The sequence below is a fragment of the Gordionus sp. m RMFG-2023 genome, chromosome 2 (assembly GCF_954871325.1).
Source record: "Gordionus sp. m RMFG-2023 chromosome 2, tfGorSpeb1-WG-v2, whole genome shotgun sequence".
Lineage (NCBI taxonomy): Eukaryota > Metazoa > Nematomorpha > Gordioida > Chordodea > Parachordodidae > Gordionus > Gordionus sp. m RMFG-2023.
The window spans coordinates 49,037,359-49,054,801 of NC_088776.1; the positions used below are offsets into that span (position 1 = coordinate 49,037,359).

A 17,443-nucleotide genomic window follows, 5' to 3' on the forward strand; every position below is an offset into this window, starting at 1 on the left:
AATCAAATAATAATTCAATGATGCAAAGTGTCTATCATTCCAAAATAGATCAGTTTCCAAATCATAGTAATATTCCTATTCTTTCAAATTTATCAAATGTTGATTGCAAAGATTACACCCTAATGGAAAGCAATGATAATAAAGAAAAAAGCTTAAATCTTATAGATCATAGCATAACATCAGTTAATAATATTCAAGCAATTAATGACAATTATAAAAATAATATTTTTGATTATGATACTAATAACCAAAATTTTTGTATGCCTTTTAATTTATCAAATGATAATTTTAATTATAATAATGATGATAATAATTATAATAATGTTGATAATAATTATGATCTATTTGCATTCCAAAAAAATCCTTGTAGTAGTTACAATTATAATTATAGCAATTATAGTACACCTGCATTTAACCTTCCACATATTGAACAAGACTTTATCAAACCATTTTCTTATAATCCAATAAGTAATAATTCTTGTTTTGATAGTATCAATATAAAAGATTACATGGCATCCAATAATAGTCAAAGTAAAGTATCTTTTGCTGTAAGTCAATGTTTTACAACCTCAAATTCACAAATAATCAATAGTCCAATGGAGAATAATTTTTTAGCAACCCAAGCTTCTTTTGGACATAATATTTGTTTACCTAATGAAAAGTATTCACAAAATTCTAGTAATTCTTATCATTCTATACCGGAATTTAAAAGTATAGATCCTCAACCTTTGTATCATACCAATTATATTTCCACAAAAATGGTAAATTATTGTGAATGTATAAATATTTAATATATTGATATAACTATAATCATGAAGCATTTATTATTTAAAAATTTTTTTAAATATTAATCAGATATCCAATTATCTTTTTTTTTAGCATATACATGGTATTGGCTATAAACCACTAGTACCCAATGCCAAAAATAATAATGTAGTTATTTATTGAAAAGTCAAAGATATGATTTACCAATATTATTTTTAAAATTTATTTATCATTCATAATTTATTTATGAAATTCAAATAAGAAATAAACAATAAAAGTCAGCAGTCAGGGTAAAACAATTGGTATTTTGCATTTTTAATATTTCGAAAAATTAACAAAACATCTTATATATTTATATGCAGTCCTCATTTAGAAATAAAAACAAGTGTAGCTCTCTACCTATAAATACATTAGGAGCTGTGGTTAATTATGTGAAGTGTGTGATTTATACCATTTTACCCCATACCCAGGGTCAAGTGGCAAAGTGGTTAAAATAAAATTAAACATAACTATATTGTTTAATTGAACAAAATATTGCAATTTTGACATCTATTCTTCACTTTTAATATAAACTAATCAATACAATACCAGAATGTAAAAGATTATATCATAAATAGCACATTTTGAATGTGCTTATTTTAGGCACACTATTTCAATTATTCTTTCCCTTTGCGACTACTTATAAAATTTTATTCCAAATAATTTATTAATCTTCAATTTTGCACAAAAATATCTTTTTATCTAACCAAAATCAAATATTCCTCTATATTTAATATATTCCAACCCCACTATCATACATCAGGTGGACTTTATGTAGATTCCTTTTATTTTAACTAATTTAAAATATCATTTATTTTAGAATGTGACTATTTACTGGCATGGTGTTCAGTAACAATAATCCTTATTTGACCTTTTATTCACAGTTGATACTTTATTATATTTTAAACTACCAGTATCATTTTATTCTTTATAGTGCTTCCAAATTAAGGAGTTTTTTTTTTTAACTTTTTATATTATTAAAAAACGTATATTTTAATATAATTTTTGTCACCTATTTACAAAATTAATACCGCTTTAATTTGAACAATATTGAGGTATGTGTTTTTTATATACTAAAAAAACAACTTATAAACTAATGCTCAATTTGGAAGCACTAACAGTTGTTAATTTATTATATTTGTTAGAATTAATATTTTATTAGAGATCTATTTAGACTTTTTAAAAAATTGATTAGCTTTATTTATTATTGAAAAGGCAAATCAATTGATCTGATATTTTGTTATTTAAAGAAATTATTTTGTGAGACAAAATTTTATCAAATAAGATATTATTCTAAATTCCTTTTTTAAAAACATTAAATATCAGCAATATTGAAGAGATGTTCTATATTACAGAGCTGCATATGTTATTTTTACTAAAACAATAAAAACAAAGATTATTAAGAGCAGGGGTTTGAATCGAAACCGAGCCCGGAAAGGAAAACCTGGATTTTTGGGAAAGAATTTGAACCCAAACCAAACTTAAACCCCGTTTATAAATTTTCAAAAACCCAAACTGAACCCGCGGATTTTATTTGAACCCGGGTTAAACCTGGTTCAGTGTATTGTTTAAATTAATATAAGATATTTGTATTATTAATAATTTACCTGATATTTTATAATATTTTCAAATTTCCATTTAAGTGAAGTGTTAATTTTAAACAACTTAATTCATTTACTCCATTTTTAAATTTATTTTCAAAGATTCTTATTGGACTGTTAATAAATTTAAACAATTAAATTCATTTACGCCATTTTTTTTTAATTTTTAACTTATTCTCAAAGATTATAATTAGAGGAAAATGAAAGTGAACAAGTCAAAGTAAAAATTATTTAATTGGATATTGTAATTTAAGAAATACATCTAAATAAAATTTTTTAAATCTATATATGACTATGCTTTGTATTTTTAACTATATTTTGCCTATAAATAAAATAAAAAATTAATTTTTTATACCAAATTTATGTCTAGTTTTTTTAATTATGATTTAAATATAGAATTTTTTTTTATCAATTTAAAAATTCTTAAACCCGAGCTGAAACCGGAACCAAACCCGGGTTCAAAAATATTTCGCTGAGCCGAACCCGAACCGAACATCCTTCTAGTGTTACAAAACACGGCAAAGTGGTTTGATTTCTTACATATGTTGTTGCACGTTTTTCCGTATGCTGGACAATTTCTAATAGCATGAAAACTATTACAAAAATAACAAGGTTTTCTAAACATCTTTTATATACCACTTAATAATCTGTTATAAAATAAACATTATGCAGCTCATAAAATGTGATTCTTTTACACATATTGACAATTTAACTTTGAAGATATTTATATTTAAAAGATAGTCATAATATTGATAAAATTTACCGGAATTTAAAATTATACAAGGTAATTTTTGATCTTCAAAATATATAAATAAAATATTGTACTCGCGTGTCATGTTATATATAAAGACTAAGGCCTCGATTAAACGAAAGGCATCGCAACATTATTATCAAATATCATCATAAGGTTTTAGGCATTTCATCGTTAGGTCATAAATTACTAGTAGATAGCCCGTCAAAAATGACGGGGAATGAAAATTTTCTTCTTACTTTTATGCATGTTACCTGTTATTTGAAAATAATATCCAATTTTTATTCTTCTTACCCCCTCAGCCCTTCAGGCCAGGTTTAATCCATTAAAACTAAGTGCTATGGTTTGAGTAAAAATAAATTTAAAGCATTTACTTGATAATACCAATATTATTTGTTAAATATGACTGATTACTTGGTTACATATCAATTCAGCGAAACTTTTATCGCGTATGAATTCTATAGTGAAACTTATCGCAAATCCACATTAGCGAATATTTTTCAGCGAAAACAAATATCGCGAATTTTTTTATAGCGAAACTCTTATCGCAAAACCTTTAAAGCGAATACATTAGAGCAAAATTTTTATCGCGAATCAATAATCGCGAAAATTTATAGCGAAGTCAATATCGCGAAACATAAATCGCGAAGACAATATAGCGAAAACTATTTCGCGAAATATAACGCGGCCTATTATTATTTTTTTATTTTTATTAAAATAATTTATTTTATTTATATTTAATGTTAATATTTTACTTATCAACAAATAAACATATTATATGATATATATTTTTTATTTATATTATTATATTATGAAATAAAAAATGGATTTCTTTTATATTTGATATTTTTTTAATAAAAAAAATGATATGCTACTATTGTAATATTATTTTTGTTACAATTTATTAGTGATTTTCACACGCCCAAAATTTTAAGCAAAAAATATTTTTTGAAGTTCAAAAAGATTTTTAAACATATTTTGATAAAAATTTAAATCTTTTTTGAGGAATTCTTTTGTGAATTTTATTATAAATAAATAAACAACCTTTTAGGTGAAAATTTTATAGTTTTTTTTATCATTTTTGTAATTTTAAGTATATTAAAAGAGGTGGGTTTTCTAAATAATATTTAAAATATTTTTATTTAACTTATTTATGTATATGATCTTTTTAAGGATAATTATTTAATCTGACAATTTTTATATTCGTTATGGAAGATGTTCCTTGGAAAAATGACAATTATCATAATAGGTATTTTAAACATATTAGATTTTTTTTAAGGTAAAATATGTATTTTTAACATGTTAAATTAAAATTTTAATTAAGATGCACTATATAAAAGTGACAATTATCATAATCCTTATTTTTTAAGTTTTTTTAAATTTTTTCGTAAATCGGTTAAAATAAGTATTGTTAATATGTATTAATAAAACTTCAGTGAAGATGTACCCTAGATAAGTGACAATTGTCATAATCCTTATTTTTAAAGTTTTTTGAATTTTTTTGATGCAAATGGGTAAAAATATAGATTGTAAACTTGTTAAATTAAAATTTCATGAAGATGTACCACAGAAAAGTTATAATCGTTATTTTTAAACTTTTTTTGACGTATATGGGCCAAAATAAGTATTGATAACATGTTTAATAAAAACTTCAGTGAAGATGTACCCAAGATAAGTGACAATTGTCATAATCATTTTTAAAGTTTTTTGAATTTTTTTGACGCAAATGGGCAAAAAATAAATTGCTAACATGTTTAAATAAAACTTCAGTGAAGATGTACCCTAGATAAGTGACAATTGTCATAATCGTTCTTTTTAAAGTTTTTTGAATTTTTTTGAAGCAAATGGGCAAAAATAGAAATTGCTAACATGTTAAAATAAAATATCAATGAAGATGTACCATAGATAAGTGACAATTGTCATAATTGTTGTTTTTAAAGTTTTTTGAAATTTTTTGATACAAAAGGGTAAAAATATAGATTGTAAAAATGTCAAATTAAAATTTCATAAAGATGTACCATATAAAAGTGACGATTGTCATAATCGTTATTTTTAAAAGTTTTTAAATTTTTCTGAAGCAAATGGGCTAAAATATAAATTGCTAACTTGTTAAAATAATATTTCAGTGAAGATGTACCCTAGATAAGTGACAATAGTCATAATCGTTATTTTTAAAGTTTTTGAATTGTTTGACGCAATTGGACAAAAATATAAATTGTTAACATGTTAAAATAAAATTTCAGTCCAAACAAAAAAACAAATCGATATTTTCATTCTCATAATCGTTGTTCCTTTTATCCTGCTTAATATTTGATAAAAATATGCAAAGTGATTATTAAAGATAGTTGTAACCTATGTTAAATTCTAAACTTTTAAGATATGGATTCACTTATTCCTTTAATTAATAAATTTTAATTCTACATTATAAAAATGTATAACCTTGCATTCACAGTTAGCAAATATTTTTGTATACTCGTGGCAAAATAGTGCTGAGTCTGAATTGAGGGTAGGATTTTTATAGAAAGAACTTAAAAACCATATGAATATTATTTAGTAATATGATACAATCAACATCCTATAAATTTAATGTTAAGATTTTATTATGGTTAAAATGGATTACAATCTATATTTTAACCCATTTACATCAAAGAACTTTAAAAATAACGATTATAAAAATTGTCACTTTTCAATGGTATATTTTCATGAAATATTAATTTACCATGTTTACAATCTATATTTTAAGCCATTTGCAACAAAAATATTCCAAAAAACCTTATTAACAACGATTATGACAATTGTAACTCATCTATGGTACATCTTCACTGAAATTTTATTTTAATATGTAAGCAATTTATATTTTTGCCCATTTGCGTCTAAAAAAATCAAATAATTTTAAAAATAACAATTCAATTGTCACCTTTTTACGGTGCATCCTTATGAAATTTTAATTTAACATGTTTACAATCTATATTTTTACTAGTGATGTTAAAAGTTACTTTTGAAACATAACTAGTTACAGTTACTAATTACATTGGCAAAAACATAACTAGTTACAGTTACTAGTTACATTTTTACAAAAGTAACTAGTTATTAGTTACAGTTATTTTCAAAAGTAATTAGTTACTTACTTTATACATCATTCATATGCGCATTTATTTATTGAATGCATTTATTTAATATAAAAAAAATTAGGATAAACAAAGTATAATCAGTTATTTAAAATAATATACAATTTATTTATATAAAAAAATATCGCAAAATTGAATATTTACATCGAAGATAAAAATATATATTTGCATTGAAAAAAAAACATTTATTTTTCATAAAAATTAGAATCTAATAAATTTTTATTTGCTTTTAACAACAAATTAATTTCAAGTTATTATCTAGGAGACGTGCTCGTTTATCTCCAAAAATGAGCTTACCTAGACTGAACAAGCGCTCTACGGGAGCACTTGATGTTAGAACAACATTATATTTAATAAAGAGTAATTTTAACTTTGGAAAATCGTTATATAAAGAAAAAGTGTTGTTATTAGATTTGATAAAGTTTTCTATAAGTTTATTATCCAGAATATTTTGTCGCTTTAGGTCAAAAAATCCAACTACATCAAGTGATGTTGGTTTTGAGCATGATTCATTCGTCTGGGATTCACTTTGAGGTATTAAGGTAAATTTGAACGGGAAATTATAACAATCAGACATTTTCACAAAATTTTAAATTAATAAATTTAATTTAAAAAATAAATTTAATTTAAAATTAATTTATCACAACATATTAAAAATAAAATTAATTATTTGAATATATCTTTAGAAATAACTAGTTAATTTTGGCAGTTACATTTCAAAAATTATAACTAGTTACAGTTACTAGTTACAATTTAAAAAATATACTTAACATCACTAATTTTTACCCATATATCAAAAAAGTTTAAAAATAACGATTATGACAATTGTCACTTATCTAGGGTACATCTTAACTGAAATTTTATTTTAACATGTTTGCAATACTTATTTTAGCCCATTTACGTCAAAAAATTCAAAAAGTTATAAAATAACGATTATGAAAATTGTCACTTTTCTATGGTACATCTTCATGAAGTTTTGATTTAACATGTTTACAATCTATATTTTTACCCATTTACAACAAAAGAATTCAAAATAAACAACGATTACGACAATTGTAACTTATCTACGGTACATCTTCACTGAAATTTTATTTAAACATGTTAGCAATACTTATTTTAGCCCATTTACGTCAAAAAAATTATAAAATAACGATTATGACAATTGTCACTTATCTATGGTACATTTTCATGAAATTTAATTTAACATGTTTACAATCTATATTTTTACCCATTTACGTTAAAAAAGTTTAAAAGTAATGATTATGATAATTGTCACTTATCTAGGGTACATCTTCACTGAAGTTTTATAAAAATAACGATTATGACAATTGTCACTTTTCAATGGTAGATCTTCATGAAATTTTAATTTAGCATGTTAAAAGTACATATTTTTGCCCATTAGCGTTATAAAAATCTAATATGTTTAAAAATACCGATTATGATAATTGCCACATTTCCAAGGAACATCTTCATTGAATTTATAATTTAACATCTTTACAAATAAATGATATTATATTTTTACCCGTTTGAGTCAAAAAATTTCAAAAATCTTAAAAATAACGAATATGACAATTGTCACATTAAAATATTATCCTTAAAAAGATCATAAAATAACATAAATAAGTTAAATATAAATATTTAGAAATAAATTATTTAGAAAACTCACCTTTTTTAATAAATAAATATACTTAAGAAATAGATAATTTTACAAAAATGATAAAAAAAACTAAAAGATTTCACCTAAAAATTGTATATTTATTTATAATCAATTTCACAAAAGAATCCCTCAAAAAAGATATATTTACAAAGAAGATTTAAAATTTATTATTAAAAAAAATTCCCAGGCAAAGTCCAAAGCCATATTAATTATGAAAAATTCTTCCAAGCCCAATGAAAGATCATAATAATTTTGGTAGTTAAGAACTGAAATAAAATATTTAAATAATCATAATGAATTTAAAAATACAATCAAAATTCAGATTGGTTTTTTTATCAGGGCAAGCCGGCCTGCAAAAAAATTTGTTTTGGGCCAATGTCTGACCTATAATTAATAATAAAAAAATTCTCAAGCGTCCAAGCTCATAATAATTTTGAAAAATTTTCCCCAAGCCCAGCCCAATATAATTTATAAAAATATTTTCCAAGCCCAGCCCAGCCCAACCCATAATAATTTTATAAAAAAAATTTCTCAAACCAGGCCAACCGATAGTAATTTAAATTTTTTTTCCAAGCCTGGAGATAGGTAAATCTCTAAAAATCATATCAATTTTAGTCTATTTTAACCCAGCTCACCCCAACCAAGGCCAACCCATTAAGACTAAGAGTGAATACTATTTTTTGGAATAAAAATATATTTAAATATGATTTTACCTGAGGGCCATATAAATATTCTGTGTATATTACACCTATGCCTAATATTAAAAAAATTCCCAAGCCAGGTCCTCGCACTTGGTTTTCTCAAACCCGTAAAAGACCATAATAATTTTGATAGTTGAGGACTGAAATAAAATATATAAAAAGTCACAATGCATTTAAAAATACAATCAGAATATGAAAGTTGCATGGGTCTTGGTTTTTATCAGGCCTTGCCATGTCTTCAAAAGAAATTTTCAGGCCAATTTCTAGCCCATATTTAAAATTAAAAAATTTACAGGAATCTTAGACTATAATAATTATGACAAATGTTTCTCAAGCTATGTCCAAGCAGGGTTTCATGATCAAAATACATTATATCTTGGGTCGAGATATATAGCTGAGCAAAAAACTTCATTTTTCAAATTAATCTCTCGTGCTTTGATTGTACAAACTAAAAGTTTGGCAAATGAAGTGTCTATTTTGCTAGTTTGCATGATACATTTGATCCATGCTGCATAAAAATCGCCCATGGTCATTTGTTCACTTTATATATATTTTGTCAAAATATAAGATGGATATAAAACTTTTAATATATCACTAATTATTTTCCATTCATTCTCTGACAAACATTTTTCACGATCATTACTTTGGGCCGATATTTCTTGGCAAAAGTTTTTTAACTCTAATAATCTTTCCAACATTAAATAGATTGAATTCCATCTTGTGCAACAATCTATTAGTGGCTTTTTTAAATTTAATTTGGACAAAATAGACATTGTAGTCTGATTTCTTATTTTTTTGCAAATGTTTCTTGCTTTATTAATAATAACAATTTCATTTGAATTTTTTATGCAATCATTAATTGCTAATTGAAATGTGTGGGAGGCACATCTAATGCCCATTAACATGGATCTCGTATGAGGTACAAGATTAATACTTTCAATATTAAAAAAAGGTTCTTCATTTTTATTAACAATTATATCATCATTGTTATTTAAATTATCATTATCTAAATAATCATTAAGGATATCATCTTCATCATCTTCTTCATCATGATGTATTAACAGCTTGATTAATTTAATCATGTTAGCTGCATTGTCTGTGGTTATCGTATAAATTTGATCAATTCTTATTTCATGTTCGTTTAGAACATCTAAAATAATTTTTTTTAGATATTCTGATGTATGTCTTTCTTTTATCTCTTTCATGCATAACGTTCTTAATTTTATTTCTCCATTATCTATAAATTGAATATTGATCCCCAGTATGGACCTATCATATCGAGTTGCAATATCTAATTTTAACGATATAAGTTTTTGGTATATTTCTTTTTTTAAATTTTGCGAAAAATCAAATGCCATTTTTTTAATATTATTGCGTATATTTTCAGAATTGATGGTTAAATTACCACCCAATCCTACAATTATCGGGTCTATAATATTTCTAAATGCTTTGTCATCAATTGATTTTATTGGTCTCCCATGAACTGTGATTAACTCAGTGCAGGAGCGGATTAAAGTGTCTTTATTAATATTAATTTGTATTGTATTAGTTTTGGTAAAAGCATTTTGAATTGTATTATGATTATTTGCATTTTTTGTTATTGTTTTTTTAATAGTCAAATTATCTTCTTTTTTTTAAATAATTTGAATTCCTTATCGTGGAATCTTTCTATATGTCGTTCAAGATTTGCTGCATGGTCCCCGGTTAAAACTTTACTACAGTTTTCTAGTTTACAAGTAGATTGATTTTTTACAATATCTAATTTAAAATATGATCGCACAGGATTTGACTTTTCCCGAACCATTTAATAGATACTAATATGCTATATGATGATGAATAGATCAGAATCTTTTATTATAAAAATATAATAAATAAATTTCTTAATAGAATCAGTATAATTTTTTATTTATCTTATCTGACAAGATCTCCCCCAAAAACGTGAATTATATGCAGGCCTACCCTTCATATAATTATGCCGATTTTTTCCTCAAAGATACTAACAACAAACCTTGTACACAGATGAAACTAAATAAGTGAATGGAGCTTACTAATACCATTTTAATAAATAATTTGATTTAATAGAGAAAAGAAAGAAGCAAAAAGATAAGATATAAAATAAGAAGAAAAGAAATAGAAAAGCTGTTTAAAATTCCAAAAACAACTGTCTTTTATTAAAAAATTAAAGTTAATTAAATTAAAACTTTAATGGATACTTTATCATTTTATAATTATCCAATTGAATTTCATGTGTTTAAATTTTATTTGGTACTATAAGATTTAGAAGGTTAATCAGTAAGTAGTTATTATTTCAAGAAATTATCCACTAAAGTGTAAATGGAAATAAATAAATAAATTAACCATAAAATACAGGAATATTAATTAACAATCATATGTTTTTTTTAATTTCAGAATTCTAATATTCATTTAAGTCATTATAAATTATTCATTATGAAAATATTAATTAATAAGAAATTAATATAAAACAGTATTTTATTAAAAGTAATCAGTACCTGATTTTCTTTAGATGTTAGTTAGAATTATGATTTTTCCCAAATTATTAGCAAGTATTAATAAGCTAATTAATAACTAATATACATATATATATATATATATATATATAAGAATAAACTTGTTAATTTAAAGAATAGTCTTGTTTGATTTTAAGATTCTTATCTAATTAACTGGTAATTCGCCTAATCTCTATTAAATTGAGTATTTATCAAAGTGAAAAGAAAAAACAATAAACATGGTGGTATTAATTGACATGTAAAAAAAATTCAATTTGAAAAGAAATAAAGAGTTTAAAAATTTCCCCAAGGAAAATTCAAATTTCAAATTTAGGTTAATAATGTTTAAATTTAATTATTTTTTAAAACCGTTTTGAACCGGTTTAAAATATTTATAACGGTTCGGTTCGCTCTTTTTATAGTTTCTTTATAACGGTTCGGTTACGGTTCAGAAAATTATAACGGTTCATTCCGGTTTGGCGGTTCGGTTCGAAACCCTGCTTGGAACTTAATCCAAAATTTAAATAATCAGAATATTGAAAATCTAGATACTATTCCTACGTGTTCACATTCGAAAGATAACTTAGATGATGATTTTGAAGATTTATTAATGTCGCATGAAAGCCTTAATAAGAATAGTTCTCAGGGCATAGAAAATTATAATAAATGTGTAGAAATAGAGTATATAATTCGGTCATTTGATAATATAGAGAGATTAGAAAAAGATGCAAATCTTTTGAATTATTGGGAAAATGTAAAGAATAGTATGCCAGAACTTTATAAGTTAGCTATGGTTGTGCTAGCAGTTCCAGCTACGCAGGTATCCGTAGAAAGAGCATTTTCTAGCCTTAAGTTTATACTCTCTGCGCAAAGAACTAAATTAAATCCTGAAATATTAGAAAATATTTTAGTTATCCGTTCCAATTCTCTTTTTAAAAATAAATAATATAAATTTCATTATATTTATGTGTTATTTTATTCCTCATTGTATTTGCTCATGTTTGTGTTTATCTTATTTATGAAATAAAAAGAATTGATTTGTCTAATTTATATTTACTAAGTTTAATAAAAATATCTATTAGATTATCATTCATGGTTAAATTAAATAAGAAATTATAAAAAGATTTTTCTCTAAAATTAATATATACATGGTTAATGATTAATTTTTTTTTAAATTAAATTTATAAAAACCGGAACAAACCGAAAAGAACCGTTATAAATTATAAACCGAACCGATATGATTATTTTTTTAAAAACCGAAATGGAACAAAACCTTTATAAAATTTTAAACTAAAAACCGGAACGAACCGAACCGTTATACTAAACGGTTCGAAACCCTGTGTCCAAGTCCATATTAATGGTTAAAAATATTTCCCAAGCCCAGGAAAACCCAAATAATTTATTTTGATCTAGAAAAATAGGTCTGATGTAAGGGGTTTATAAGAATTAAATCTGTCACATTTTTAAATTTTGATATATCTAATACATGCTCACAGTATACATTGCAACAATTTTACCTCTTTTACTCTTAATTTTATATAAAATTTTATTAATAAAGTATATTTAATACCATACATACAAACTAAATAATTACCTTAAACATCTATATAATTAATATTTATATAAAATTTATTAATAAAGTATATTTAATACCATACACACAAACTAAATAATTACCTTAAACATCTATATAATTAATATTTTAAATTTAATTATATTCAAGTTGGTGCATGCGTGAAACTTTAATATATATATAATTAATATTTTAAATTTAGTTATATTCAAGTTGGTGCATGCGATATAATGTTAATTTTTTGCTCTCTACGAGAATCGAACTCGACCCTCCCGTTTCAAAGGTATATGCTTTACTCCTTAAATTTAAAATACATTAGGGAGATACGAAAACGATCGTGTTTTGATTATGGAGTTAAAATTAACATTACACTATATAGTCTCCTTAAATTTAAAATACATTAGGGAGATACGAAAACGATCGTGTTATGATTATGGAGATTATATATATTAGATATCTATTATTTACTTACTTTCTAAATTACACAGCGATGTATTAAGCGAATCGTGTAAATCAAGCCGCCTAACTTCCAAGAGAAAAAAAAGAGGGTTATAAAAAAATTTTCATTTGAGGATACATCACTTTACTTTTTACTAAAACATACCATATTTATTGATAATTTTTTTTATAAAATGAAAAATTAAACAAATACTGTATTAATCTTTATCGTTTAATAATTTTAAAATGCGAAAATTTTAAGATTTAAGAGATTTGCGATAGTGGGTTCTGTGCGTATTGAGAAAAAATAAATGGGGGGGGGGCAGCGGGCTATCCTCTTTATTAATCTTAGACGAAAAGTCGTAATATACTAGAATAGTGAGGCCAGAAACAAAATATCATATGCGCAAACTTACTGAGATAGGTAAGGCTGGAAAGTTGGTATTTTTAAGGATCAGGATGAATTATGGACAAAGGTTCGGGAAAATGTAGTAAATTTAGATATGTTTTATGTTATGAAACTTTAATAATATATTTTTATTTTATATATATATAGAGACCTGTGGGCCCAACTTTAAGCCCGGCTCTTAATTTTTTAAAATATTAATAAATTTTTAAAAAAAATCCAGACCGGGCCATATATTTTAAAACTAAATATTTTAAATCGCCATTATTAGCTCTAAATAATAAATGTAATATATTGTAAAAAATCCGGGTCGGGCCTGAATATATAATACCAGGCCAAAAAAATTTTATAAAAAAATCGTGCCTTGCAAATGGTACCTCTGCAAGTCTCTGTTTTATATTATATTAATTAATATTTGTTTATAATATACGTCATTATTTATAAAATATTTATTTTTTATATTTTAAAATGAATATTGTGAAAATGCGTCTGTTTAGATCTGGACAAATCAGAGGAGACTTCCGCGTGAATATATTTGAAATGAATTGAATTATTAAATTTACATAATTAATAAATATTATGCCGATGAAAGGATAAGAAAGAAAAAGTTAGTGAAATTAAAAGTAACTCAAATAAGTATTTAATGATTAAGAGTTGGATCTGTTGCATTAGGTTGAAAAAACTTTATAATTTAATCTTATCGTTTTTTTATTGTATTAAATATTATAACCATTTTATTTTTTCTCACAGCGACTTGTGTTTTCGAAACTTTATCGAAAAAGAAGAAATAAGCTTTTTTTATATTTAAAAGTGGGAACAAATATAATTCTATAAATTTCAAAAATTTAACATAAATTTCATTATAATTTTAAAACTTCATAAAGTTTCGAAACTTTGTGAATTTTTAAAATAGATTTAGGACACAACCTTAACTAAGATATTAGGAATTTGAATTTTTGTTTAAAAAACAGACCCAAAAATTATCTTTTGTTTATTTTATTATTATATACTTTATTAATATTATCTATATTCATTTTTGACCATTTATTAAATTATTATATATTCAATTGATATGGTTATTATCAGAGTTGTTAAAGTATCTAGATATAAAAATGTGGTATCTGTATCTAGATAGATTTTTGATTAAAATGTCTGTATCTAGATATTATTTTAGACGATGTATCTGTATCTAGATCCATTTAAAAAGAATCTTTTAACAACTCTGGTTATTATAAATAAATAAAGTGCATTGTCAATAACATCTTTTTCCCTGTGAAATTTATGTACAAACCATGGTTATATCAATATTTAACACTAACAAAAAATTAATCATAAACAAGTTTATAGTTAAAATTATTTTAATTATATTAACATTTTTATATAAACTAGAAGTAATATTTATTTATTCATTTAAAATTTAAGTTAAATTAGTAAATTTAAAGTTTATGTGAGATCCGTTACCCTGACTTGGTCAAGTACTATTAATAACAGCTGGATTTAGGTTGATACCCGTTATCTGTATCTGGTATATCTCAAATACGAATAGATATTTTTCTCACTGTCACCTGTCTTCGTTATACATTAACCTTACTTTGCTTGCCAAATTTTGTCAATCGAAAAGGATTGGCCAAAACGTTATTTAATTTGCCATGGAATGATCGGACTAATTTCTAATTCTTCTCATACTTTTTTGTGATTTATTATACACTATATTGACAATAAATAATTTTTACCTCATTTTAAATAACAGAAACCTCAAAAATCTTCTTCTTTTTATCAAAATGAGTTTCTCCGGTTTGGATCTCTCGAAAATCTTAGTCACAACACTACTAGTCATCATTCACTAAATCATTCTTACCACTTAAATAATTCAGGTCATTCAAAATTGGAAGAATTTGGAGAAAATACATCAAGCGATATCATTGATATAGATACATTCCAGGAGACAAATAACTTATCTCCCAGCCCCACTGCAAATTTATATCCAAGGAGAAAATGTTTTTAGTTTTAAAAAAAATCTCAATTAAAGTGGGAGATGTATTATTGTATGCATGTTTTTTATAGCGAATATTTTGTAATATATTTATAGCATTTATTTATATAGTATTAAATTTAGTTAAGGAATATATTATCTTCACATATTCATTATTATTTAAAAAAATAATATTTTATAGGGAATAAATTACAATTATGTATTTTTTCTATCTTTACATTTAATATTAATTTTTTACAATTGCTAATGATATTATGCAGGAGTAAAATGCATATATATATATATAATAATCGGCTAATCGTAATCACAAAAATCTTAACCAGTTTAATATCTTATCTTATATAATGTAATCTATGGTAGGCCTCCAAAGAAGGCAATAGAATAATGGAATATTATTATTCAATTCTATTTTGAATCAAATTATTTTATATACACGAATAACGAGTAATTTGCCAGTTATAAAAACATTTAACCGAATTTTAACCCTATATTTCATGCACTATGTTTAAATAATTTTATTTCACCAAACTAGATTTTTCCTTTCTCTCGATACTATTAATAATTTCATGGCTCACTTTTTTAAAAAAATTCTAAATTTCTTAGAAGAACGGTATGTGTATTAAAATACACATTATGCAATTAAGGAACAAATTTCAATTTTTTCCACAATAATTTTTATTAACTTTATTTAAATACAACAAATGTTTAAACTCTTTAATTTTCATGAAAATCTAAAAAAACAATTATTCTTGGGCGTAAAACATTAATATACACCACATTTTTTGTAGATACTTTTGTTGTAAATAAGCATCCTGGCATTTTACTTCCACTCCACACTTATCATTATATTTGGGCCATTGAGCCGTTAGGCCTTCCTAACCTCTTCATTTGTTAAATATTGGGCCTGTCCTTTTTTACATTTAGCTGAATGTAGGTTTGAAACACCTCGATCTCAACCATTTTAAAAGCTGCGATATCAAGATTTTTTACGAAACAATTACCTATGCATCGAAATTTCGCCCCAATAGATGTCTAAACCTTACTATCTGTGGACTAAATCGCTAAGTTCGAGTAAATTTTTTTTTTATCTAAAATCTAGAGTCAACTATTTTTAAAAATCGGCTATATGAGCTGTTTAACAACACTAGTAAATGTGACTCGTTATATATTTTAAAATCCCTTTCTTATTGAGGGTGATATAAGATCATATATTTATTTTAAAATAATTTGATTTTTTTAAACATTACAAATAAATAAAATTTTAGCTTCCTTTTATAAATTTATTACTACGAAATTATGTATAAAATAAAATTATAATCATAAAATAACCAAATCGAATCGGTTTTTTGAAATTATCGAGCCCTATATTGAATATGCACAACCCTAATTATTTTTCTATATTTCTAATACCAAAGGGTATTGTTAATTTGCTTGGTCGTAAAATTTACGACCCTTGTGCTCGGTCTGCTCCGATCACATCCGGGGTTCAGACCCATGGTTGTTTAGACTCGGGGCTCAGATGAAAAATGTTATTCCAAATAGTTCATATAAAAATTATTTACCAAAAGTTTAGAAACAGCAAAAAGTAATGACATTTTATGGGGTTAGATATAAAGCCCTTCAAGCAACTCAGCTTAGGGTTAAAAAATTTTTAAACGGGACCACCTAGGGCTTAGATATCAAAAAAATAGGATTAAAATGAGTTATTATTTTGGTTAACCGAGCGATTATTTCTAGCTATGCCATACAGTTCAGAATTAGATGCGAACTTTCTGGCCGGATTTGTTTAATTTCATCGCTATTTTAAAACACTTATTGATTTTTTTTCTAATTTTACAAATGTATCATGTATATTTGATAACATTAGTATCTAAATTCGGTATG

At 24.5% G+C, this 17,443-nt stretch overlaps 2 protein-coding genes across 4 annotated transcripts in view; one reads left to right on the forward strand and one right to left on the reverse strand.

Moving 5' to 3' along the window:
• LOC135924713 (receptor expression-enhancing protein 5-like) overlaps nt 1-11,341 on the reverse strand; it is a 43,987-nt gene extending 32,646 nt beyond the window's left edge. For 2 of the 3 annotated variants that reach the window (XM_065459818.1, XM_065459815.1), the window contains exons 1-2: nt 11,272-11,307; nt 11,153-11,228 (exon numbers count right to left, since the gene is read on the reverse strand). The gene's annotated coding sequence lies outside the window, so the exon portion shown is untranslated. Of the gene's footprint in view, nt 1-11,152; nt 11,229-11,271 lie in introns of all 3 variants that reach the window. The other variant, XM_065459817.1, reaches the window with a different exon arrangement.
• LOC135924712 (probable ATP-dependent RNA helicase ddx42) lies at nt 19-15,645 on the forward strand. Its single transcript, XM_065459814.1, has 2 exons — nt 19-761; nt 15,317-15,645. Exons 1-2 carry the CDS (start codon nt 21-23, stop codon nt 15,569-15,571), a joined length of 996 nt encoding a protein of 331 aa, XP_065315886.1. The 5' UTR covers nt 19-20; the 3' UTR covers nt 15,572-15,645.
• The last annotated feature ends 1,798 nt before the right edge of the window (nt 15,646-17,443 follow it).

Coding starts and splice junctions, on each gene's coding strand:
- LOC135924712 (XM_065459814.1), top strand. CDS start 21: ATGCAAAGTGTCTATCATTCCAAAATAGATCAGTTTCCAAATCATAGT. Junction 762..15,316: donor ATTATATTTCCACAAAAATG/GTAAATTATTGT, acceptor TTTAAATAACAG/AAACCTCAAAAATCTTCTTC.